The sequence below is a fragment of the Chelmon rostratus genome, chromosome 1, assembly GCF_017976325.1.
Source record: "Chelmon rostratus isolate fCheRos1 chromosome 1, fCheRos1.pri, whole genome shotgun sequence".
In the NCBI taxonomy this organism is placed as follows: domain Eukaryota; kingdom Metazoa; phylum Chordata; class Actinopteri; order Chaetodontiformes; family Chaetodontidae; genus Chelmon; species Chelmon rostratus.
The window spans coordinates 16,954,994-16,966,749 of NC_055658.1; the positions used below are offsets into that span (position 1 = coordinate 16,954,994).

General features: G+C 41.6%; 1 protein-coding gene across 5 annotated transcripts in view; it reads right to left on the reverse strand.

Moving 5' to 3' along the window:
- Window positions 1-10,640, reverse strand: part of rnf111 (ring finger protein 111) — a 28,964-nt gene extending 18,324 nt beyond the window's left edge. For all 5 annotated transcript variants that reach the window (XM_041937295.1, XM_041937268.1, XM_041937286.1 and 2 more), the window contains exons 1-4: window positions 10,547-10,640; window positions 10,144-10,206; window positions 5,082-6,041; window positions 413-545 (exon numbers count right to left, since the gene is read on the reverse strand). In XM_041937295.1, coding sequence (XP_041793229.1) covers window positions 413-545; window positions 5,082-5,958 — 1,010 coding nt within the window. In that variant the 5' untranslated portion in view covers window positions 5,959-6,041; window positions 10,144-10,206; window positions 10,547-10,640. The remainder of the gene's footprint in view (window positions 1-412; window positions 546-5,081; window positions 6,042-10,143; window positions 10,207-10,546) is intronic.
- Window positions 10,641-11,756: the final 1,116 nt, after the last annotated feature.

Genomic DNA, 11,756 nt, shown 5'->3' on the forward strand with positions numbered 1-11,756 from the left:
TCTTGCTAATATAAAATGCTGAATGTTGCAGTCATTTTTGCAACAGATGATCTTTTTAGTTCATCCTGACTCTCTCACCTTTAGAAAGAACATGGGTACTGGCGGCTGAATGTATAACGGCGGCAGTAAATGTCCTGTACAGGTTGCGATAAATACTCAACATTTTCCATTACCTGATTATCACTAATCAGATTAATTTGATTACTCTACTAGTCAGCTGATTCTTTGATGAACAACGGCAAGGTAGAAAAAATGTATGAACCTTTTTCTAAACACTATATTTGAGCCACAGTCTAACGTTATCTTAACTTAAATCAGGCAAAAATTGGAGAAATGTTAGAAAATTCATCACATGTGACATTCATTTAAAACACATTATTTCAGTGCTTGTTGAAAAAGCTGAGGTGCCCACCTGAAACCATCTCCGACTGTGACGATCTCCACCTCACTGTCTGTTGAGGTGACATTGATCTCCTCGCTTGCAGGGACAGCAGGAGCGGGAGCTGGCGTTGCCTCTATCACCACCACATCCTCGTCCAGAGCACCTGAACACACCAGTTGAATTCAGTACTGCACTGACATACATCATGCAATCTGACAAAGGCAAAGAAAGCATCCTGCTACAACAAAATTAATAGAAGATTAAAGTTGGGTGAATAGTTTGATGAGTACAAATAAACTTATATGCAACAAAGTACAAACATACAAATACACACATTCAAGTTTGTGCATTCTGTCATAAGCATCTACTCTCACACAGAATCAGCAACTTCCTGCTTGTATTTCCAAAAGGCCTGTGTTCCTTTTCTTTTTCAATGGCTTTGTCTAAAACCAAGCAAGTTCTGTAAGTGGCTGGATAGTATTTCTCCAGTTTCATCATGCCAACAGCAGTATCGCTAGGCTAACAGGAGAAATGTAGGTCATCAGTGCTCAACTCTGCTTGTGCCAGGATTGCCTTTTTTTCTTTCACCGTTCCCAAATCTGCTCTGTGATTGGTTCCCTAAACAACACATCTCACTCCATCTCTGCCTGGACAAAATACCATGAAAGCCCCCCGCAGGTGTGTTCACTAAGACAACATGATGAGAGACTAAAGACCATTCTATTATATTTTAGTTGGAAATCCTAAGGACTTCAACCTTCACAGACTCAAGCATCAAAGTGCATGTTCATATCACCTAAAGCTATTTCCATATGGTTTGTGAGTGACAGCAACATGCCATAATGACAACTACATCTTTTCTTTCAAACGATCTTCATTTTTCAAAATGAGACTGAATGTTACTTATATTTTAAAATTAAACACTCAATGAAGACCACTGTCGATACTTAATCTCTAGGATTGTCCTGCATGTGTGTGTATTCATGGCACCCACATCACACACAAGCAGGCCGGTTCGTAACAGGCGCTGCTCAAACAAGTTCAAGTCATGGCAAACCAATTTAAGACAAGTGCATCATTCTTTATGGAGAGCAGGCGGTGGGGCCAGTGTCTCCCCAAACAGAGATTCTGTGTTTTGGTTTTTATACCTGAACACACAGGATAATCTACAAGGTTTATCTTTGGGCACAAATCTGTAATTTTAGCTCTCACCAGTGATGAAGATCATAAACAACATGTCGGTGCAGACAATATAGGTTTATTTGTGCTTACAGTCTCATGCCTGTTTCTAATTATTGTCACAATTTCTTATTGGAAGTGAGAGTTGCTGACTCATGCATCTGGTGTAAGAGTCAAAGTTACAAATTCTCTCCCACATTCTTTAGCCTTCCATGTGAATCTTAAACCAGCCTTATACAGCAGCTGGTAGATGTCATCTACATCACTTTGAACCTACATGCATACGCTTGAACCTAAATAAAAGGACTGGGCATTTAGATGCGCCTCTTCAGATTTGCCAGAAAGGTGGTTGTAAGTAAAACCTTTTATTAAATTCCAATCAACAGCTGAAAATCAAATACACTGGGAGCTATGAAAGCTGGTTTTAAAATGACAGCAACAACATGTAATGCTGCAGGAGTGTTTTTGTGCACATCACTAAGTGACTTGCCATGCTGGTGAAGTCCATAACTCCCCAGTGTGATTTCTATTTCAATTGTCTCCTGAGGCCTGCTGCTTAGCACCCTCTGCAAGTCTAGCTGCCTGGCACTCTGGTGAAATCTTCATGTAGGCACACAAACAACAACACCTTACTGACAACTTGCAGACAACTGTAACCAGTGTGTGAAGTGTTTGGTTAAGAACTATTTCTATCATGGATATATAGATAATAATAAAATATATAAAAACACTGGAACAGGGCCTTGTGACAAATTTCTGAGATCCAACCAAGCTAGCCACTTGATTTCATGGCAGTAAGAGGACATACAATATGCCTGAGACTGCACAATCATTCTTTATAACTGCCACTGATCATGCCAACAATTTAGTTAGCCCAACGGTCAGGTGTGGGCAAAAGGCATTTAGTAAACTTTTAGTTTCTTAAAAACAATGAACAAGTTGTGACCTGCATTCAAAGTAAATATTCATTCACACTTAATATTCTGATGACCTCAGGTTAGAAGATGACGAAACAGTTTCCTGGCTACATCATACACCTGCTCCGACTCGGGGCATTTAGAAGGCAAGTTTCATCACTTGTCTCCTTGCCTTCTCCTGCTGTAAACAAATGCCTTGTTTTCCCTCCGAGACCTGCTGTTTCTATGCAAAGTCTGCCACTCAGCAGTGTCTGAGTTTTCTCCCACCTGCCTTCCACCGTAGAGGCACAAAAACTTTCCATTCTCCCCTAGGACCACAGTAGCAGAAATGTATTGCTGAGGCTAAATGGCAACATAGGAAAACATTGAACCACGGGTGAGATGGGGCTTTTTTTAAAATGATTTTCAGACTCCTGTTGTAAATAGTGGCTCATTTCATATCACAAATAGGTTTCATGTGCACACTTTGTCAGGAATGAGAGCAGAAAGCTGCGGTTTAGACTAGGAGCTGCATAAAACCCGTTCTTCCAACAGGTACAGGGGGCTGCAGTTTCCATTACAGACTGCCAGGTGTGGGGCCCTGAAAAGCAGAGAGGAGTAGCTATTCCTTTATCAGCTGGGCCCAAGCCATTACAAAAGCATACAGAGCACATTCTTATGTATGTCACAATCTTTCTCAAGTTTATAGAAAACTGATGTCAAAAACTAGAATGAAGTTTATTACGTTTTTCACCACGGCCACAAACTACGGACAGCGAGTCCCCTGTTTACTTCCCCTTCTCTGGGTGAGAGCCACAGTGAAATCACCTGGTGTGACTGACAACCTGTGGCCTCTTGATTCTGCTTCACGAAACACAGTGGGAACATCAATAAACAACATCACACTTCTGCTATAGCCAATTCATTCCTGATTTACAGTGAAGGATCTGGAAGTCTATGGTTAAAAAGTCAGATATGTCGTGACAATGCGTGCCTAAGAAGGTGGCTAAAACAAAAAAAAGATAATTCACCACACTAACAATCTGTGATAAAACACTTAAGTCGAGCTCTCGCTGCAAATTGCACAACACATGACCTCTTCTCCGGCACCAGCCATTTCTGTTTTTCTGTTCTGCTTTTCAGCGCATATTAATTTACACTGCATCAATGTACTTCAATTAAAATATGTTAATTCATGCCGGATTAGGTTTTTCTCTGCAACGGTAGAGATCCTGGTGCCTGTGAACTTTAGGAGACATCCAGAGATTTCCCTACCATTATAATACTTAGGTGCAGAGAGTGTTTTGGTTTTTTACGGTGCCTTAGCCAACCATGTTCTGCTGTCATTTATCGTCCTCTCTCTTCTGTCCTCTCCTCTCTTTGACCGAGGGTGAGGAGGCTCAGCTCCTAACGGTCACATGCACAGAGCGGACAGCAGAGCAGAGAGGCCGCGCTGCAGACTGCCAACCAGGCTAACAGAAGGTGACGTTTAACTCGAGCTGATGACACCTGGAGTAAAAAGTGGAAATGCGATGTTTCTTTGTCTGCAATTGTTGATGTTTCACACAACCACAGTGCGCTTGTCGAGCTAATACCAAATTGTTAAGATACTGTTGTTCGCTACAAATCTTAAAATTTGGCAAATTCTTGTAAACTTGGCTACTGGCTGGGACAGCAGCCTCCATCCAAACCAGCGCCCCCTCGCTCTCTGCCAGAGGCACCTGCAGCCAGTGAATCACATCAGCAGCACAGGGAGGAGGACAGAGGACAGGAGGAAAGACTGACACTGACAGATGTCTGTGTTCTTCATTCTTTCTAAACCTCACTCAGTATTGTGATGTCGGAATATTATTTGACAAATCTGACATTTCTAATTTGTTTCCATTGAGATATCACGGAGTGTATACACCGACCCTTTGATTGCTGCTCAAGAAATAGTATTTGGTTATATTTAACAAAATGAATCGATTTTTATTCTAAATTTATTTATTTTCTAAATGATAATTTTAAAAAATTCTTTAGGTATGAAAAAGAACCGGTAACAAGACTGATACCCACCCCTAAAGCTGGCTAGTGGCTTCACCCTGATTTTGGGAGGATGAGCAGTTCAAATCCCTTCCCTAAAAGCCTTGTTTAACCAATGTTATTTTGTTATTATTATTATTATTATTTCTTTTAATGGCACACAGTGTGATCACTAAAAGTGTGAGGGATTCCTTCATCCTTCATCTGTGAGCATTTTAGAAATATTGCAATAATAATCGTCAAAAATTATGTGAAACATCACTGCAAATGTGTTGGTATGTGTTCAGTGATTCTTCTGTAGCACCACTTTCTCTCCTGACTGGTTATCAATAAAAAATGCATCAATACATTTTAACTACTGCAACACAAACACATAATACCCTGATCCTGACGGCGTAGTCAGCAGTCCACAGTGTTACTGTGATCTCGCTGCGATGACACAGTATCATGCTACACAAGCCTTCCCTGTTGTACTCTTTTAACCACATGATATAGCCGACATTACAGCTCATGCTGAAAAACAACGTGTTCGATACAATACAGAGATCACAATGCAACACAACGATCCAATTGTACCAGAGTCGTGGGTTTGTAATTACCTGTGGCAACAGCAGCACTGTTGGGCTGGCTGCTGGTGCTGCTGACATCTACATACAGCTCATCTTCTCCTTCGGTAGAAGAGGGGGAGGAAGAGTCACTACTGAGCTCCTCGCTGGAACTACTGGTGCTATGGAGTAGAGCGTACTTCCTACGTGCAATAACTTCACGTTTCTTCCTCTGCAGTAGTAGTCGTTCCTTCTGCTTCTGAGTCCGCTGACCTCCTCCAGGAGCTGTTTTCACAAAGCGTTTCCTATGCAGGGGCCGCCGGCTGCTCAGGCAGGGTCGCTTCAGCAGCACTGGCTCAGCCTCAGACCGCACCCACTTATGAGAGCGATTCCCCCGAGTTCGACCCAGAACAGGGCGCAGGCCAACACCGGTGGCTCCTCCTGTTGTCAGGGCAGGAGCCTTGTGTTGGCCCCCTGTTGCTCCGGCTTCCCCCTCGTCCTCTGAGCTTAAAGTGTCCGAATCCCCGAATCGCAGGCTAGAGGAAGGGGAGGAAGCACAGTCACTAAAAGAGGATTCGTGATTATGTTCATCCTCACTGGGGTGCTGTAAAAGTTCTACCCTGGGGCGTTGGGGGGCCAGTGAACTCTCACTGATGTGGCCCTCCTTCAGCGAGCAGTCTGATGGCCCTGCCTGTTGGCCTTTTCTTTTTCTGCGCCCAGGGAGGCTCCTCTCTGAGTCTCTGTGTGTTCCCGTGTCCCTCAGGGGCAGATGCCTCGACTCGCACAGGGTTTCAAATTCGCTGCCTGCCTTTCCAATCACCTCCATGTTGTTAGGGAAGTTCTTGGCTGCCTCTATGGGCTCTGGGTTCACCAGTGGCTCCTTCAGATGCTCCTGTCTGCTGGGGGCCTCAGATGGCACCTCACTCTTCATGGTGGCAGGTCAGTCCTCAAAGGGCAAACACCGACTGCACTCGCATCAGATCCTAGGCGTCTATCCGCTGCATCTCACAAAACCTAAAGAAAAAAAAGAAAAGAGTTAAAGGTGCACTAGCCACTCTGCTGCATGGCTGCCTAAGGACAGAGCATTATGTCACCAACTGGATTAAGGCGTTTCACATCACAACAAAAAAAAAAAGAAGTGTTCATCTAGATATGCGCTAAAACATGAGCTAAAACATTGTATCTTTTTATTCATTTATGAAATGCAATGCAGAAAATGAACTGTTAATTAAATTGGTAAATAAATCAAAAGCAAGTCACCAATGGTCCTTTCAGATATCAGTGATAAATTCAGGCAGCACATAGGGCTTAGTCAAAGCTTTTTTTATCAACTATAATGTTGGCTTCCAGCAACTATGAATACAAGACATTTGAGATAAAACGGTTATTGCGGCGTATTCTGTTTCGCAATGGTGCTGTTGTTTTGTCTTGTGGTATAAATCCAGCTCTCCCTCCCTAAAAGCCCGAGCTCACTCTCAGCCAGGCTGTGGTATGTTTAGTTCAGCTCAGCGCGGTCAAGTGAGCCATTGTATGCGAAAACCTGGTCGAGCCAGCCGCCGCTTGGATTATGGTGCACGTCTATTCGTGCTGTTATGGTACTAGTGCTTGGAGAGGCCAAAAGGACCAGAGAGTCGCATTTCAGCAATCCTTCCTCACATTCTACATATCAAATAAAAACAACATTATAATACAGATCATATATTAAAGACAGCTCAATAAAATGCACTGTTACAAGCTATTTTTTAAAGTTCAATAAATGCATGTTGTTTCCAATGTTAATGAATAGTTGTGTTGAATAATTATAATAATTGAGCAGCCCTAACAGAAAGAAATAAGACAATCCAACCAGAGGATGCAGCTAGACGGCAGCTTCAGCGTGCTTAAAATATGACTAAATCTTAAAACCATACCCCTCCATCCATCAGATCATTCTAAAACAACATTTAAATGAACTTTACTAAATGTAACTGTCAGTCTTCACCTTTAGCAAGGACAGAGGAAAACTATCAAAGCATCAGGTATCATCAGGCTTTGGGTCTCTCCGAAATTGGAAACGAAGCCTGTTTATTAGAAAATCCTATCCACGCCACCAACTTTAGCTTAAACAGTGCTTGATAACAACAATGACAAATGACAAAAAAAGGAATGAGAATGTGCCAGCTATCTTTACATTTTTGTCCATGTTATTAAACATTTTCATGATGTAATAATTGTAGTTTTCATTATGTTGTTGGCACTGATTGGTTCAACACCAACCCTTTAGAGAGCGACTAAGCAGAGCGTAGCAGATTTGCTTTTAAATAAAAAAAAAAATCTACAAAAAGATTACATACACATAAAATCTTACTGATCAATCAAAAACACACAGGCCTAAAAACAAACATTAATATGCTCAGAACAATACTTCACGGTGTTAAATGTGTGTGTGTGTGTGCAAATTAAGACAGCGTGACCCAAGGCTGCTGATTAAAGATAGAAAATAAATACCCACAGGCTGAGTCAAAAGTCATGGCTGAGTCAATACTGATGTGTTTGCCTTTATGTTGATTGCAAGGAACACGTGTATCAGGCTAAATGAAAACGGGATATCCACCATGAAACTCAATCTCATGTTTGTGCCATAACTTTGGCACAGCTCTGTCTATATCTGTGTGCACAAACAAGTAACCCCAAGTGAAAGAGACTCTTTAGGCATGTTAGAGTGGGAGAATTTTCACAGCAGTGTAAGGTCTCCCAGAACAACGTCAAATTCCAGCACCGCTGTAACGTAGACTACTTCATGAATACAACACATAGTTTGTGCCTATGTTAAGTCTCCATGTGTATTTTCAGAAGAGGCATGGCTTACTGCACCCTCTGTGAGGCAACAGCGGTGTTAGCGTTGACAGGGACAACAATGCTGGGACCAGGCCTTTCTCTGTGCCCTCGGCTGTCAATAAAACTGAAAAATCTTTTAACACAATGAATAAAATTGAAATATTACTCACTGATGCTTTTTTGAAAACTGAGTTATTTTAGGGATACGTATTTCTCCTCAGCTACAAAAATATTCTGACTACTTTCTTGCTATACATATCCAACATCTCTCATATGGTGATATCATTGCTCTTATGGGCAAAACATCATTATGTTGTTGTGCATTAGGAAACTAGTGTTTTAATGCTGTTTTACACGTGGTGTACCCAGATTGCAAAGGTTTACAATACACCAAGGATACATTTTACACATCTTTATCGTAAATTTCTATTTTACATTCAACATTCTTAACTTGCAGTACTTGTCTACTTTCATCCTCTCTTGCTGTGTTTATGGTTGATTCCTTTTATGTGAAAACCTACTTGGCAATAAAACTGATTCTGAAGGATCTGTAATACATCAGGCTTTATGTAGCTCATAGCGATCCATTAACAGATGCTTTGATCTGCCCCAATTCCGATCCAGCGGATCGGTTTGGGTATCCTATTTGTGTATTTTAGGCAAAGAACATGTATGATACCAAAAAAATCCAAATCTGCTCAAAGGTTTTGTGGATATTCCTACTGCAGTTACCACTCTGCCATGAATCACAAAGGGTGTTGTACATCAGCAGTGAAATCCACTGATGAAATGTGTTGTTCAGCAATTCACATAACATTAGGGACAGTGTAATAAAAATTACACAAATGCAGGATTATGCAGCCTAATGCACTATATGCATGTGGTAATATCGCCCACAGCAACATGCCGACCACACTTATTGATATGATGTAATCAGAAAACACAAACACAAAGCTACTATTTCAGCAGGTGATTTAGGAACACATTGTACCGACCCTGTCTATGTGGCCTTCTGGAAGTACAAGTGGTGTCAAAAAACTCAAGAAAATAAAAAAAACCTACCAGGTACTTAACTTGTCCCATCCACACTGTTTGCTGAGAGTACACAATGTAAGTTTGTCTTCATCAAAATCAAAATTCTTCTAAATAAAGCCTGCCAAACATTGAAAACTCTAAACACCAAACCACTGCATTTAAGGCATTGTAATCCTTTGTGGGGCCTCTGTAGTTCAAATTCAAGACTCACAAAGACTTTTTACGATACGGGACCCAGCTACAAAAACTATCATAGAGTTCACTTTCCATCTGTCTGGCACCATCTCAGTAAAAATGTAACACAACAACATTCCTGGTAGTGTTTGCTGCAGGGTAATTGTATTGGACTGCAATCAATTTACAGGTGTTCCTGAATGTTGCATTGCATCAGAAAGGCTATAACAGGCCAAAAACACACTGAGCAATCTCATTTCACTGTTCACAACTCATTTCATGATAACATGCTGGCTGTCACTTGACCTGAAGTTGCAACTTTTGTGAAATGGGGCTGACGATGCTGATCGTGCCAGGGAGTGCTTTTCTGGATGATTTAGTGAGCCTACTATCTATAACAGAAGCCACAGCACTTTTCCTGCTTTTATACACATATACATATATATACAACTCACTAATGAGTGAGAGTCCTTCAGACGCCACAGAGAAAGCTGCACAATGACATGCATGAATTCAGGGGCCTCAGAGGACAGCCCTCAAGGAAAAAAATCCCCATGCATTAAGGCTGAATACTGCACATATCTAATAAATAGGGCCAAATAACTATAAGTAAGAGACGATGGGGATCAATCAGTAGCAGCTACTTACAGCAGAGAATACAAGGTGGAACAGAAATGGCAACAGTAAACCAATTCAAGATGTACGACTGAGACAGGACTGTTGAGCTGCTGCTAACGATACCAACACTGCTTTCTGTCTGTGAAAAGGCTATCGCCCACTGTGACTGGGCAAAGCAAAGACAGAGCAACATAGATCTGTGTAGCTTGACAGTCCTGGGGCTAAGCAGTTTCTACAACGCTTAACAATTACAGTGAGCTCGGTTGCTATCCGTCTGTGTCCCATAAACGCTGCTGTAGTGACTTAGGCCAGACCAACTCGTGTTAACCGATTGGCACTCAAATATGGATATCCAATGTTAGTAACTTATGTTTAGATGATTGCGATGACGAACCAAGAGAAACCAAAGTGGACAGCTAGCCACCTAGCCTGACACATACTCCAGAAAGAAGACAACAAAGACAACACGTACCTGGGTCTAAGTCCTTTTCTCAAATTGTGTCACCGTCCTTTTTGTAACATGCGAGGTTAAATCCTGTAGGGAAATAATGACAACCGTTGAAAAGCGGTAGTTATCCAAAATGTAAGCCCTAATTGCAACTAGGCAGGCCTACACAGAAATCGCGATCCGAGGACGTTAGCGGGTGGGATTGTAAAACTGACAACACAGTCCCGAGCTGATCCGAGAGGCAAAATCGAAGGCAATGGGCCCTGGATCGCTACGAGCTAAGCTAACATAAAGGCTAGTCCCACTTCACTCATCAAATACCCGACTATACTCTGCCATTTTGACTCGCAAAAGAATCCTGTCGAATCTTAAAAGGCAGTGCGACTTCTCTATTGTGTTTCTATTTGACAAGAGGGAAATGTCTCACTATTAGCCCTCGACGAAGTTGCCATTCCTGCCTTTCGAGGCATCCACTCTTGTTTACCCAGCAGGTCGTCTGTTCGCTGGCTACGGCTACAGCACCGTCGTTTCCCCCGCTGCCGCAAGGGGGCGCCAGGTCGCTGCCAGCCATCTGCTACTTTACGACACTTTGCGACAGTTTGACTTGAATACCTTTTGCATTCCTAAGCAGAACGTATTAACAAAGAATACTCTGCCCGTCCTCTCCCTTTCTTGGTTCGATAAGAGAGCACAAAACAATTTGTGTAATTATAGGTCAGTACGTTTAAATACTGATGTTAAAGTAAGTTCTTTCACCATTGTTTTGCGTACATCACCTAAATCCTTGATTCCCAATACAAGAGCGCCCACCAGCGGAAATAAATTGGACGTGTGGAAACGTGACAAACCCCCAAATACAAGGTGCCGTTTCAGTTTTGGATGACATACCAATGTTTTATTAATACAGTGCACTCATGCAAATAATCAGGAGGGAATGTGATAAAGGAAACTGAAGGCAGAAATCACATAATCTATCACTGAATATATTTGACAAATGGTGTCACTGAGAAACATAATCTAGTGATCTATATCCCGTGAATAATAGGAAGCCACGTGCATGTGAGACCCCTTAAATTGTGAGCGGTTTTCCTTTCCCAGACAGGGAAGAGCAATGGTTTGGGTTTAGAGGTGGTGCAGCTGCTTACTACTTAACTTTACATTTAATCACCATTAATGGAATGGAATTAAAATGTAGAAAAAATTAAAATGTAGAAAAAAGACTACATTTAACTGGCACACTAACATTTACAGAGACAAACCCCATCACATATAATTAGTATGTAGATGTGCTTATTTTCGTAAAACACAAAGGACGGGTAATGCTGTGATTATGCGAATACAAATCATGTGCACTTTTAATATTTAAGTCTTAAATCTTATGTCTTTTGAGATCATCAAGAGAAAGAACTAAAACTAGCCTGAGTAAAAGCAACACCTGAGTACATGTGAGCACTAACATATGGGCTGAAGTAAAGAGGAAAGTCTTCAGACCACTTTTAACGGAATATTTTCAGCACTTTGCTAAGCATTATATTCCACACCGTCAATCATACGAAATGAATAACTGCTTTTCTGTAATGGAAACTTGTCTGATGACTGGAAAGAAGTCTTCTCAGCCTCTTATGTAAAGCACTAAA